At 45.7% G+C, this 15,447-nt stretch overlaps 1 protein-coding gene across 2 annotated transcripts in view; it reads left to right on the forward strand.

Moving 5' to 3' along the window:
- Nucleotides 1–14,177, forward strand: part of SP1 (Sp1 transcription factor) — a 33,423-nt gene extending 19,246 nt beyond the window's left edge. For both annotated transcript variants that reach the window (XM_067529840.1, XM_067529839.1), the window contains exons 4-6: nt 3,221–3,386; nt 5,632–5,831; nt 6,896–14,177. In XM_067529840.1, the coding sequence (XP_067385941.1) occupies nt 3,221–3,386; nt 5,632–5,831; nt 6,896–7,212 (683 nt within the window). In that variant the 3' untranslated portion in view covers nt 7,213–14,177. The remainder of the gene's footprint in view (nt 1–3,220; nt 3,387–5,631; nt 5,832–6,895) is intronic.
- Nucleotides 14,178–15,447: the final 1,270 nt, after the last annotated feature.

Below are 15,447 nucleotides of genomic sequence, written 5' to 3' on the forward strand. Positions count from 1 at the left end.
ACCAACTTTGGCACAAGGAGGATGTAAAAAAGTGTAATTCGTTGTGCTTCCCCTCACCCCGATGCAAACTCTAACAGGGAAGGAATGCCATGTTACAAGATGCCTCCTAACCATACCTTAGTGCCCAAATTCCACGTTGCCACAAGGAGCTTCCTTCTGACTCTAACAGATAAGGAAACTCACAACACATGAATCCCCGTCAGACTTGCCTGCAGAAAGACTGTAATGGAGTCATGCTTCCATACAGTGGCACCAATTGCAAGCCGACTGGAGCCTTAACCATCTTCATTTATTTGCTCTGATTCGAGCCATCTGTGATGGCTGTGGTGCACTACACTAGTGCAGACCCCAAGCTGCTATAAAACACAGTTTGCACAGGCTCAGACTATTCCAGTTCCCTGCATTATAAGCTGCACTTGTGCAAACAGCGGCTGATTATGGTTGTGTTTTTAAAATCAGGTCACTATTTGGGGGAAGGCCTGTATTTTATCAAGCACATGACCCCAGATTTGCACCTCAAACTCTACCTGAGACCCTGAAGTAACATTCCAGACTTCAGGCTGATCACCATGTGGATTTTAGGAAAGGATAAAAAATTTGGCTTTAAACAGCAACTATATTGCAACCGTAACTATGCTACAACTATTACGACGCCATAATCACTTCGTGCATCAGTCCAATGAAAACATGAATTTAAATCTGTTGTTGGACCTATTGGCATATGTTAATTGCAGCTGAAACCAGATTACACAGCCTGCTGTTTTTGCGCCACTTACTGTTTTTTTCAGCATTAAAATAATCAAGCGGTGGAGCTTGAAGGAAAATAAAACACTTGAGAAGTGTAGCTAGGCTTATTGAAGAAGCAATTAGATGACAGCATAAGTGTGGAGCAATAAAATGGAAATGAAAATTGATAGACTTACAAGCTTGTTACCCCTCTATCACCCCCCACCCGCTTTCATATGTTCATCTGTATTTGGAAGCGTGTCGGTGACACGCTTTAGTTCCTCTGGTTTTTGTAATTAGATATCGCTCCTTGAGAGAGAATGCGTTGCATGAACTGCACCAGACGAATTTTCAACTTTATACATCTCTCTTTGTGCTCACGGTAATTAGCCAACTAGCGAGCTCCAACAATATCTTCATTGATAGACACTACTAAAACTACAGTCTCTCCCAGCCTTCCTTATTTATTGGTGTTTCTCATTTTATTGTTGGGAGGATTCGCATCTGTTTTGTGGATTAGCTCCTGGATTGTTGTTTAATCATTTTAAAAGAAACAGATACTTAAAGGAAAATTGCCCTGGTTCTGTTCAGCCCAGCAGTCTCAAAGTACTGAAAAACCTTTTTGCGTTGAATAAACTGAGAAGTTATTAAAACCTCTAAAAATTGCACACATCTGGGCCTTGCGTTGCACATGGAAACTGACTGTATTTTCTTCCATGGCTGCTCATTGCCAATGTCTGAAATCATGTCATATTTGGTGTATGGCAAGTGCTGGGCTCCGAAATGCCAGCTTGCAAGAAAACACAGTCTACTGCGCTTGCCTTGAGGTGGGAATAATGTTAGCTGTTAAGTCTGAGTTAACTTGATGAAAATCCAGGCTGTGCTATGCCCTACCTTTCTCTCCTGCCCATGAGACACAAGTGGTTAGTATGTTAGGTGTTGGCTGTTATAGTATTCTCTGTTATACCCAATGTATTACTCTGAAATCTGCCCATTTCAGAGCTGTGCTAGAGGAAACTCTGTACATTTTCCATTGAGTAACAGTAAAGGAGTTCTTCATTCTATATTGATGCCTTCTCTGGTAACATGCGTTTACCATAGTTTGAACTTTTTACATTAGCAAACATACTGTAAGCACTTCTATTGTAAGTAGAACTTTTGAGACTGGGCTTTCCATTAATCCAGGGTCTGTTTTGTTATCTTCAAATCTGACTAGCATGAGAACTGTGTGGAATGTCTCTCGGGTCGGTACGTTTAGAATACTAAAGTTCTGGTGGGACTTCATGCCAACAATTATTGCCAGAACTGGTACATGCTTGGCCTAGGGAAATTCTGTGTAATATAACTTGGCTGCAGGCTTGTGTGTGTAGTCTCAGGGGTTAGCTTTAAAATTGTAGAGATGTTTTGGAAGTGGGGGGAGAGAGAAGAGTAAAGTCACATTCAATAATCCAGTATACGTTTTATCTAAGTGCATATTTGCATAGCTATGATTATGCATTCAAGTTAATAAAGTCTCAAACTTACAAACAAGTAAGAGAAGAGAAATATTTTAACCCCTTTTGGAAATCTAAACATCTGGGTTGAAATCCTGGCCCTCGTGGAGTCAGTGGCAGTCTTACTACTTACTTTAGAGGGGGAGTTTTGCACACTTGTTTTGTCTCTGTTTTCCATAGTGGGTTAACTGAAATGGTTTAAATAGTTGGCAGATATAAAATCGAGCAAGTCAATATTTTTCTTCCTGAAAAAGACACATGCTCTACAAGTGTCTTAAACCTCGATAACTCAGGCTAATCTATGGAGTAATGAAAGGAAGTTTTGTTTTGATCTCCACTCCTTGGTCCATTTTTTATAAGGATGCCAGTGGCTTGCTGAAGGAGAATAAAGGCAAAAAGTAACTTATTCAGTGTTCCCTATAAGGGGGGCAAATAGGACCAGGTTGTTCTTTTTGACCTTGCCTATGGTTTGCGTAAAGACGCTTCATAAAGGAAACATAGTGGGGGCCAAAATTAATAACTTCCCAAATCTGAATTGAGACAGCAAAGGGGCCTGTAGAGGACCAGCCAACTCCTGGCTCTTGGCTGTCCAGAAAATACAGGGGGAGGGTTCGCCAAGATTAGTCCATAACAGATGACCCCATCAACTATGACCCCATCAAGAACTTCATCCAGAGGTAATGGTAGAGCGTTTTGGTCAGGATTTTTACATCTACACTTAACAGAGCATTTATGCTCTTCACTCCATTTACTTGTATTTAAAGTGTCTTGGCAAGGGTGGAGCTGCTTTATAAATATTAATCTGAACTTCCATTCTTCAGCTGGAACGGCCCCTTCGTAGGTGCTCCTTGAGATGTGTGGCTCGAAGCTCCGTCACTTGTATGAAATGCCAGCTGGCAATTAGACTAGCGATTTGTGGTTCGTTTTTTCCTTCTTTTTAATTTCCTTATTGCTTCGGGTTAAGATGCCAACCCAAAAGTAACGCAGATATTTCCCTCTAGGTGATCACGGTGCTCAGCTGGGCCTTCATGGCGCAGGGGGTGATGGAATGGCGGATGAAAACGCTACTGTAGAAGAAGGGGAGACTAGTCCAGACCCACAGCCACAAGGCCGAAGGATGCGAAGAGAAGCCTGCACCTGCCCATACTGCAAAGACAGCGAAGGAAGGTAGGATTTGCTAGCCGGGTGCCTCAAACTGTAATCGGGAGCGTCAATATGATGTCAGGACGTCTCAGAAACCTAGAGGGCTGGAGGCAGTAGGTCGGTTAGCAGCCTTGGCCTTCAAGAACTAAAGTAAATCTAGGCTGCACTCTTTATAACACAGGCTGACTGGTCATATGATTGCAGTAGTGCTCTTTTGGGAGGCCTGGGCCAGGTCTGGTGAAGGGTGCGTAACAGCCATTCTGGGGCACGTGGTGCAAATAAGTTGGTTAAGTAGCCTTTCATCCCAGAACATCTCATTTTAAACTGCCTCGGTCAGAAGTCAGCAATCCTGGTCTCTCGGGTTTCAGTTCATGTAGGACTGGACTGGTGCCAGTGGGAGTGAGGGGGTGGTGATGTCAGAATGGGTTGTCAGCAGTGCAGGTGCGTGAGAGGAGGTGGGAAACTTGCACAAAATCTAACAACGCTCTGCCTTGGTTACAGCTAGTGCTGTAGTCCCTGGGTGCCCCTGAAACGAAATTTCTACATGAAAGCTGCTGAGATCCTTCTTTTTTTTTTTTTTTTACTCAAAACTTTGCCATGAGTAAGAGAGAGACTTTTACTGTCGCTAGATTGAACATGCACTGAGTTTATGGTCGGGGGGGTTTTAAGCTGTTTGCTTCAGTGGCTTCCTCTTCCATCACTAAAGTATTATCGGGGCAGAAAAAGAGTTACAGCTAATGGCTGAAATGAGCATGTCCCTGCTGTGAGCTGTTTGCTGGCTGAGCCCCCTGTATTCCTGTGACCTGGGTTCTCCTGCCAGCAAACCGGGCTCCAGAACGGCAGGGTTTGTTTAAAAAGCAGGAGGGGTTGTTGGTCAGCATGAAGGGGAGTGGAGTCTGGGCTCCTCATCTCTGCTCCCTGTGCTTCCCTTCCTGCATTGGAAGAAGACGGTGCTTTCCCTGCCTCGCTGGTGATGAGACCGGGGCATGTGCTGAAGCTCTGTGAGAGCTGTATCGGAGAAGGTGCGAAAGCAAAACACGCCCCGCGCTGCACTGAGCAGCATGCAGGAGTCAGCTGAAATCCACCAGGCCAGAAATGTTTCTCCGCGGGAAGCCCTCTCCCTTATGTCACGTCCTCGTGCCTGGGTCTCGAGGGGGCATCTCCAGAAGTGAGCGTTTTTTGGCTAGCAGGGCCGTTCGTGAACATCTAGGACAGAAATGCCGTCTTGAGTTATGTGACGGGCCTGCCTGGCCAGCAGCGTTTGCACCCTCTGCGCGCGCAGACTGAACAGCTGCCTGAGTTCCCATTTCAAATCTGTGAACGCAGCCATTCCTCTTCCCTAGCCACTGCCCTCTATCCTCTCCCTCACGTCGCCGCCTCCTCCCACTTCAGTCGTCCATTCCCTCCCCTTCCTCTCTTTCCATTGACTTGTTCTTCTTTATGTCATACTCCACAGGGGTTATTGCCGGCCCCATCCCACACTCCCTGTGTCGCTTTCACAACGGCTTTGTTTACACTGGAGAATTTTTAGTTTAAAACATACTGAAAAAGGGAGTGGGGAGAGATTCCGTGCAAGAAAAAGGTTCTTGTGTATTCAGTGAAAATAGGGACAGATTGACTGAGGAGTCCCCTGCTGGGGCTTGTCTCTGACTGTGCCTACAGAGGCTCATGGTTGCAGCCTCTCTCTTTTTTCATTGAGTATTTAAGTGACTCTTCTGTGGCCTGTCTGAAGCCCTCCACCTAGGGTCCACCCCTCCGAGTTAGCCTTTTAAAACCTGCTCGTAACGGTCTGACTTCAACGGGGGAGCTTTTTAATGCCCATGTGATACACGTTTGACTCTCCCCATAACACTGAACTCTTTAAAGGGCTGAATACAATTACCAATCCAAAACCGCTCAGCACCTTTCGTCTCTGGAGTATCTTACAGCCACCACGTAGGTGTCGTCTTGGTTTTACAGAGAGTCAGACTGAAGCTTTGAGTGGGAGCCGACTTGGAGGTCACTGAGCCGAGCCAAGATTGGAGTGTCCTGGTTCCTCTAGCCAGGAGACTGTCCTGCCCACCCTTCTGTGTTTCTGATGTCAGCCCAGAAGCTGACAATAGACTGGCAATAAGTAGGCGGGTCTTCTCCATGCTCCGATCAGTGTCTGATAACCTGGGATTTCTCTTGTACCAGCTCAGCAGTCATGTTGTAGTCCACGTTTCTGCTCCCTTAGCGAGAGCAGAGAGGCTCTTTAAATTAACGCTTGGATTTACTTGGATTCTTTCAGGGGTTCCGGGGATCCCGGTAAAAAGAAGCAGCACATCTGCCACATCCCAGGCTGCGGGAAGGTGTACGGCAAGACGTCCCACCTGCGGGCTCACCTCCGGTGGCATACCGGGGAGAGACCTTTCATCTGCAGCTGGACGTTCTGCGGGAAGCGCTTCACGCGCAGCGACGAGCTGCAGCGGCACAAGCGCACACACACAGGTAAGCCCGGGAACTTCCCCTGGCTCTGAGAATGGAGTAACGGCCGGGTGCACTTAGCAGGCGCATGGGGGAGCCTTAGCGCTCTTTCTCCAGCCTTGTATGTGTGTTGCAAGGGTTTCCAGGGTCCTTGTGATTGCCAGCGCTCTCCACTCTGTACCTGCCGCTTGACCAGTGTTTATCATCTGGTGCTTTGGGCTTCTGCAATACAAGTGTATTTCTAAGTTCTGTCACCAGCTGTACAAAACCACGACTCTTCTGTTGGTTGGCAGCTGCATCGAGTGAATCCTCTCCAGTACTTTCAGCTGAGATGCCCAGAAAGCTGCCCATAGGGGGAAATAACATTTAGAGTAGGAGGAGACCAAAGGAGAGGGTTTGAGAGCCCATCCTGGAGACCAAAGAAATAACGCATCAGGCCTGATCTTACCTTTGATAGCGTCCACACTAAGCAGAGCCCAGTTGAAATCGATGGGGCTCTGTGTTGAGCTCACGGTTCAGGGTTAGGGCCCACAACGTTTTGGGGAAATGGTGTGTTTTACTCCACATAAGATTCAGTTTGCCAAGTGGGTGGATGAATTCTTCCTCGCTACGTTCCATGTTGTTCTGAGACTTTGGTTCTAGTGCAAGAAATAAATGTGGCTTCTGATGCTTGGTATGTTTTCATCCTCAGTGTCTGGTAAATCTGCTTTGGTCAGAAACTGTATAAAGTGAAAGAGAAAGCCAGCTGGGTGAGAGGAGGGTGTGAAGATTCTTGGACGTTAGCAGCTGGTAAAAGGCACTGACTGCGAGTCTTGTGAGAGCAGGACTCTGCACCTCAGAACTAAACTATCTTCAACTGTAGAGCAGTTGAAAGTGCTGCACCCCTCTCTTCCTTAATACCCCAGGTTGCTCTGTGAGCTTCATCCAGGCAATAGCTGAAAACTGCTTTTTGTTCAGAGTTTGGTTTGTATGTTGAACCCTTGTTTGTTTATAACGTGGCTCTTCCTGGTTTGGCTTCCCAAAAGGACATTAAGCAAGAACGTTGTTGAAATGCCTGAGCGGTTCTCCTCTCCCTTTGCTGTTTACAGGTGAGAAGAAATTTGCCTGCCCGGAGTGCCCAAAACGCTTCATGAGGAGCGACCACCTATCCAAGCACATCAAGACCCACCAAAACAAGAAGGGCGGCACAGCCAACAACATGACCATGAACGTCTCTGCGGTCTCCATGGACACAGGGACTTCAGAGGGAAACAGTGGGCCAACGCCATCAGCCCTCATCGCAACCAACATGGTGGCCATGGAAGCTATTTGTCCCGAGGGCATCGCCCGCCTTGCCAGCAGCGGCATCAACGTCATGCAAGTGGCAGATCTTCAGTCCATCAACATCAGTGGCAATGGATTTTGAGACTGCGTGAACCACAAGACATGAACTACGTACAAATCTGGGGTTCAAGGTAGCATGTGTCCAAGAGCTGACTGGAGAGGGAGCAGATAAATATTGCGTTGCGATTGTGCTGAGAGGGTGGGGTCCGTTACCCCTTCTAGCACTAGAACCCAGTTCCTCTCTGCCAGGAATGCTACCTGGAAACAAGGCCCGGCGGTCAGATCAGACATCTGCTGCCCAATGACTACATGGGGATCCGAGAGCTTTTTTTGACTCGACTCCCCCTATCCCATAACTTCTCCCCTGCCTTTCCCTCAGTAGGTACCCCTGATGCCATCATGCCTTGGTAAATGTATATGATCATTGAAATACTTTTTAGCGCAAAAAAAATTCTATATTATTATTATTATATATATAAAAATATAAAATGTGTTCATTTGAGCAAGGAAAAAAATTGCTGCGACCAAAGTGTTTGGTCTATTTTGGATGCCTTATCTTTGAACGGATGACCCAGTGGTAGTTAATAAGACAATACCCTCGCTGTTGTTCAGATGCTATATTACATTTTACATTGTAACCGTAAAAAAAAAAAAAAGTTAGTCTTTTGTATGCTTTGCTTTTAGGTTTCTTTTTTTCTTAATTTTTTTTAATTATTTGGGTGAGGTTTTCTTCATATAAAACAGTCACCCTCTTCCTTTCCCTGCTCCAACCCCTTCATTGCTTTATTTTAAATTGTATTCTCCGCAGAGATTCTCCTATCCAAGTTATTTTAACCCTTGCTTTTTCATTCTGAGCATTAAGTGTACATGTAAAATTGATTGTAAAGGTTTTCGTGCGGGTTCACTCGAGCTATTTACCAGAAGAGGGTCCGGGACCCATAATGAATTCTGAATTTGGGGGGGAGAGGGGAAGGGGCAGAAGAGGGGAGTCTTGGGCAAATTATTTTTCTGCAGTTGGTCTTAAAATCAACGCTAGTGGCAGTGCGTCCAGGGCTGGTGAGATGAAGACACCTCGAGTGTCAAAAAACAATGAATTAGTTGAAAATGTAGAGGAGAAGAGACCACCAATAACACTGTGTCTATCCAGAGTAACGTGCCTAGTCTGGTTAAAACGTAGCACGAAGGGAAGCGTGTTTGCATCCGTAATCTGAGGGTTACTGCAGAGCAGCTGATGGTGATGCTAGCTCAGAGGGTGAGTAGAAATCAGCTGTTGGTCAGATTGGCAGACGGCTGGCGCGTTTGTAAACGGCAGGGAGTTTGTCTGCCCAACTCAGACTTCAGGTATTGGTGCTTAGTGGACATGTGGAACAGCCCCGTGCTGGGGCTGTTGATTAATAGGAGGCGTGTATCTTACTTTGATTAAACCATCACATCATCTTGCAGGATTTTTTTCTTCCAACACTACATCGCTTTTCTGGCTCCAAGGCTTCCCCGTTCTTTCAGAGATTTCCAAACCAGTCATTGGAAACAGAGGAATTTCTCCGCCATCTTTGTCTCTTATTCAGTGTCTCGGTGTAAAGCTTTTTCGGGAGGTTGGTAGAGCTAACCAGTGCTAGACTTCCTTGTCCTACTCACTCTTCGTCCCCCACCCTCTTTTCCTGCTGTAGCCACAACAAAGCAGGTGTTCTCTAAGTCCCCTCCATTTCCCTTAGCTCTTCTGTGAAGCCCAGTTGAAAAGGAGCGAGCTGTCCATACGACAGCATAGAATGGCAGGAAGAGGACATCATGTCCTGTAGGCTTTCGGGGGGATCTTCAGGATTTAGAATCTCTACAGTAGAGAATTCAGTCATCTTCATGTGCATGTCACCCACCCTCCCTTGGCCTGCGAATCATCCTTGTTAATGACGCTGCATGCCATTCATGCTTGGTGATTTGTTTAGTAAATCTTTGGTTCAGAGACAACTGATGAAAAGACAAGGACTTGAAGAATCCTCTAGGAACAGGGTGAATTTTATTTAATTATGACAATAAGCAGTGTTCTGGTGTGTTTCATATAAAAATAAATGCAGGAAACTGCCATGTACTTCAGCACCCTAGTGTTCTGACAGTTGATTAGTGCAGGCAGGTGCTGATGGTAGTGGTTTTAATTTGTGAGCTGGATCTTCTGTCGAATCCCTTTGCGAGGCAAGGTAGAAACATTGGGGTTTACGTTAACCAGAATCTAGGCTGAGATGCAATAGAAGCCAAGACCCTTGTCTGGAAGAGTGGGAGAGAAAGGTCTGTGTCTAACGTAGGGAAAGATTTTTATATTTGTTGGAAAGTGCAGTAGCTTTGGAATTTAAAATCTAAAACACATCCCTTCGTATGGGTTGCTGTTGATTATATAACTATATATAATATATATGAAAGTGTTTAAAACAAAAAATCTGGTGTTGGAGGATAGTGTTAGGCCAATGATAATTGTTCAGAACTCTCAAAAAGAGAAAGTCAGAGGTAGGTAGCAGATGGGAGGGCAGATATTACAATAGAATCAGTTTCTCGCCACATTCAGTAGAATCAGTGTCTCACCAATGGTTCTCGCTGATTTTCAGCACACATGTAGATGTTAAATCCCCATATAAATCCCCTTTTTGCTGGGAGGTTGGAGGGAGTCTTTTTATGCATGTGCATGGAATTGCAGGAAGAAAACATGTTTGATAGGGAGAAACTCCCAACAACATTGGGGTAAAATAAAACTTTATATGAGCCTGAATCACACCTGCAAATGGTGTTTACTTTCTCTCTAAATAAAAGAAGTGTGATTCTGCAGTATATTTTATATGCATCTTGCACATAACCGCGTCTTTTAACCTGTTCTGCTTAAGGGTAACAATTAGACTTGAAATGAGGCAACTGTCGTGCTTAGGGGATTTATACTGTGGTGTTGACTATTTCAGTAGCTCCCCTAGACCAATTCCTGAGAGCACAGAGCCAGTTTTGATAAGAAAGCCACTCCTTGGCGCAGACTCTGACAGGTGGTTTTTGCTGCGTCTAGCACAGCAGGTTTCTTCCCTAAACTAGTATTGCGTGGAAAGTGAAGGAGACGATGGATCAAGGCTTTCGGGTCAGGAATAGCAATTTAGACCACAGTGTTCCAATCAAACCGAAGCTAACAGCGTGCTGCTCCATCGATTATCTGCTTGGACACCGTGCAGTTCTGGGATCTAAGCATCCTTCCTGTGTAGAACCAGCTCAGTTCTAGAGAGCTAAATTCTGCATTTTGATGAGGGCTAGGTGGGTGAAATAGATGTTTTAGTCAGACTGGTGTTACGGGGAAAGAAGTAACAGGTCATTCTAAAATCACCAGGGGTTTCTGTGCTGCTTCCTGTTCTGCCCAAGCAGCTAGTACCACAGATGAGCAACTTCTCTGTGAATTCCCTTTCCTCTTCCCCGAGGGCCAAATTCGCTCCCCTCTTCTGGGATGTGCTGCAGCCCCGAACCCCAGGGGCTGGTATTTCTAATCAAGCTGTCATTATGATACACAGGCGGAAGCCATGGTTGCCAAGGTATTAGCTGGGCTCTGAAGAGCTGATCACTCGGAAGTAATTTGTTTTAGAGTAATGCAAACCTGAATACTAATCCCCAATTGTCTTGACTGCTTTAAAATTCTGGGTTTTTAAAAAACTCTATATGCAAAATCCCCCAGCTGGGGGATATGACAGGTTCCTTTTTCAGGTCTGAGCTAATTTTCTGTCAAGGTTTGTCAGCCAGCTTCCTTGTCTGGGTGTGGCTTGCTCACTCGTAGGTTTGGAGAAAGATTTCTTCCTCAGCGGAATGTGAGTTTTGTACCTTTACCAGTGCAGGATTGTGTGGTGGCCTTCGCTCACCAGACTCCGTATCTGTCTTGGCAGATCATCAGGCCATCATCATGCCTTGTCAGTTTCAAACAGCAATACCTTCCCTTTGCAAATGCAAAAGGCCTCCTTGTTTTCAAAGCAGAAATTGGTGCATGCCGGCAGGAGGCGAAGTCCTGCCAAACTGTGAAGTGTGAACACATTTTTACCTTTTTAAAAAATAAATACAGGGAGGGAGGAAGCTTAGCTATCACTGTAAATTCCTCTGGCTGATTTCGTTCTTCTCTCTCTCTATTTTTGGATTTGTATATTTTTATATAGGAAACTTTGAACATTTGTATTTTTTTAACAATCTCTGAAGCACTATGAATTCCAGTTGTGTCAATGTCAGTATCTTCCACATCTTGTGAATACGGGAAGCTACAGATGGTTGGTAGAAAGCAGTATTTTTTTTTTAAACAAACCCCACACAATTCAGTAATTCTCATCTCATTCTGGTGCCCATTGCTAGAACAGCAACCTGAGAACATTTCCAGTTCGTCCTTATCGCTTGCATTCTTTAACATATTTAGGTCCAAAGGAGATTTAGAGATGTTCTAGAAACTACACAGGTTACATCTCTCTGTGACTTCATTGTTAAATAGTTTATCCAGTATGTCAAATGCAGCAGAATGCCGGGAGGCGGGGGGAAGCCCTTGTCTCCAGTGAGAACATACTGTACTTTCATTTTCCATCCACATAGTAGTCCATTTATCCAGGACTGTCCTTTAAGAAGCCTAGTATACCCTGAGAAGGATTTGAAAGTAATGAATCCCCATTTGTAATCTCCTTGTCCTTGTGGGGCTGTGTAACATAATTAGAAGGGAAAGTGGTGGACTGCGTGGACGTATTGCCTTGTTTCTAAAGCGTTGGCTTTGAGGAATATTCTTTGTACTGAGGATCCTACAGGTTTCCTTGTGGCATCGTTGAGCAAGTACCAGCAGTGGAAACTTCACCACAGCGGATTTTTTCCCAATTAGGGAACCACAATTAATCTGTAATTTCCTATGGAAACAAATCTAACACGTCGCCCTACACCCGTCTCCGCTCCGCAGTGATTTAGGCCTAGTCTGCACTTAAAAAAATCAGACTCCTTGCACCTAGTGATATCGCTCAGGGCTGTGAAAAATTTTGGACCCTGAGCGTCATAGTTAGGGCATCCGACCTCCCGGTGTAGATGGGGCTAGGTCAATGGCATCTTCTGTTGACCTAGCTACCGCCTCTGAGAGGTGAATTACATGGACAGACGGAGTCTATGTAGGAAGCATGGACGCCTTAGTGCAGCTGTAGTGGCGACATAGCCCTTGTGCGTGTCAGGTGGTTGATCCAAAGCAGCCTGCATTTGGGTTATTTTACAGGTTCGACCCAGAGCAGCAGCACCAACGTAGGCCTGGCCTCCAACTTCTTCAGGGCAACGTTTTAAAGATTGTTCTCCATCGCCAAGCAGGAAAACGGGGGGTGTGGACTGGACCTTGAACCTATGTGAAGTGGCTGGTTCTAGGTGCAAGATGACGCGGTCCTTCCCCAAATCCAGGCAAAAGTGTAGGAGAGATCTTTGCGAAAGGCTACTTCCCGATTCCCCCATCCCCCTCAGTCCTGCTCATTTACATGATGGAGCAGCTGATACAAAGAACAGAAAATATCTAACAACTTCAGTACACACCCATAGCCTCTGGCCTGGATCCACAAAGGAAGTTAGGCTCCTAACACTCGTTGATTTCAGTGGAAGTCAGGAGCTTCAATACTTTTGTGGATCTGGGCCTTTGTGTCTTAGATGAGCCCATCTCTTTGGGGGCAGCAGGAGGAAGGCGTAGCAGGGGGAGAATGTTCTCATGGGCTTCTGAAGCGCTGTGGGATCTGACTTGCCCTTTACAGAAGAAGATTTCAACCGTGGGTTTAGCAATGAGATTTCTCAGTCACTGTGACTAGCCACAGCTCCCACTGACTTCCCGGGAGACTCGCTGCCATTGCTTCCTTGCTTCGGTATGAGTTAGCCTCTCCGTTCTCATTAGATAATTGCTCGTTAACACCCATCACCCTGTTCTGCTAATTTGGCTTGCCCAGTTTACCCGATGGCTGTCGAGGGCCTGGTAGCTGGCTCGCAACAGGACATGTCCCATGCTGGCAAAGATCCCAGCTGCCCGGGATCAATGCACGCTGCCACGTTCGATCTGCCGTACGGGGCCTGGTATCCTTGCTTTGTTTCCTGTGGTAACAAGTTTGGGTTGTCACAAGGCTGTTTGGGCAGCGATGCTGGTGGCCTGTTGTAAACTCAGCGGGGGAAATCTCGGCTCCGTTTACAACCAAGGCAGAGATCCCATTGATTTAGTGGGGCTACGTTTCACCCCCATGTCTCTCTTGCTCCCGTTCAATGAATTGCACTGTTCATCCAAGCACATGACAACCTACTTCTGTGTGAGAGGCTCTCAGGTAGGACAGGGGAGCATCTATATAACTTTTAGATCTGCAGTTCCCTGTGGAATTAAATGTGCCTTTTTATACAGGGCCAGACCAAGTGGCCAAACCGTTTGCCGACAGGATTCCTGTTAGCCAACCAGCCTCGTACGGGGCTGTTTTTAGCGATTCTTTTTTTACACCACGGACGGCTCAAAATGGTCACTTCTAGCTTTAATCTCCCCGCTGCCCCATTTTTCTTTAAACTTGAAAAGCAATTCACTTCCTCCACCCCCTGCCTGCCGGGCAAATGACGTGCGTCCTCTAGTCTCTGTATTACAATGAGGTTGTGTACAGGGGGGTGGCTAATTTGAGCTAACAGGGATTCTCATGATCAATACCCCCATGAGGGTTAGTGAAAACGTTTCACCACTATTTCCTATAGCTCACTGGTCCCTCCTATGACCGCCTCCCCATCCTTCCCCCAGGCTTGTCGATTCACATTTTGGGTGCTGGCAGGACAGACTTTGCGCAACCTGTAACACTGGCAATAATTCTCTCCGTGTAAAGACTGTTTTATCCTGTAATAATGTCTTTGTGCTTTTTTTTTTTAATCCAATTGCCGATGTAATGATGTCTGAAACACATTTTAAAAAGTGCTATTTTTTTTGTACAAAGATTAGATTAAAACGTAGTTTGACTCCTTTGTAAACAGATTACAACTTTTTTTTAAGGTAAATAAAGACGCGTCTACGGATGGCATGGTGATGTTTTTGCTTTAGATGTGCGTTAAGAATATTTCATTGCTTTTTGCCATTCACCTGGAGCTCAGGTGCCTTTGCCCAGTACCTGTTGCCTTGCTTCTGAGGTTACTGCAGTTGGTCAATGCATTTTTTGTTCCCACAGCACTGTAGTATGTGAAAAAGCAAGTGTCACTGGATGGCAGTAGGATATCTTTCTATTGACTTCATTGGGCTTGTGGGAATCTGGCTGACAGAACCTTCATCCCAGATGAAAACACAAACCCAACTAGTGGGTGCATTTGTTTTTTCTTGTGAACTTTATTGGTCATAACTGCCATAGTGGATCAGACCAATGGTCCATCTAGCCCAGTATCCTGTCTTCCGACAGTGGCCCATACCAGAGCTTCAGGGAGAGGGTACAGAACAGGGCAATTTTGGAGTGATCCGACCCTGTCTTCTGTTCCCGGTTTCTGACAGTCAGGTTTAGGTTCCATCCCTGACCATCTTGGCTGATGGCCATTGATGGACCTACCCTCCATTCATTTATCTACTTCTTTTCTGAATCCTGTTATACTTTTGGCCATCACAACATCCCCTGGCAAGGAGTTCCACAGGTTAATTGTGCGCAGTGCGGAAAAAGTGCTTCATCTTGTCTGTATAAAAGCTGCTGCCTATTAATTTCACTGGGTGACCCCTGATTTTTATATTGAGGGAAAAGGTAAATAACACTTTTCCACACACAATGCCTGCAGAAATTTGTTAGTCTGTACACAGCAATAAGACTAACACGGCTACCCCTCTGGAAGTTTTCCACACTATTCATAATTTTATAGCCCTCTATCATATCCCCCTTAGTTAGCTCTTGTCTAAGCTAAATAGCCCTAATCTTTTCAGTCTCTCTGCCTACAGAAGACATTCTACGCCTTTGTTGCCCTTCTCTGAACCTTTTCCAGTTTCACTCTACACTGATGGGATGGGTGATCTCAATGGGACACTGGATTCACACGGTATTTGTAGTTCTCATGCTGCCTACTGGAGATTTCCTTGGAGGCTTTATCCCAGGTACTGCAGAGGGGGCCTACTGTCCTCACCACCTTAACACCAGCTCTTCTCGGCAGATGTCAAAGCACTTGATGAAGGGGAAATGGGCCCATATAGTAACTTGTCCAAGGCCGCCCATCAGGCTAGTGGCAGAGCTGGGAGTAGGTCCAGGGCTCTAGCCACTAGGACACATCCTCTCCCTGCAATGTACTGATATTTTGACCTTCTATCATGTCGCTTGGTCATGGGGTAAAGTGTTCAAAAGCA

This window comes from Emydura macquarii, unplaced genomic scaffold, assembly GCF_026122565.2.
Source record: "Emydura macquarii macquarii isolate MOO-44397 ecotype Brisbane River unplaced genomic scaffold, CSIRO-AGI_Emac_v2 contig_2994, whole genome shotgun sequence".
NCBI classification, from domain to species: domain Eukaryota; kingdom Metazoa; phylum Chordata; order Testudines; family Chelidae; genus Emydura; species Emydura macquarii.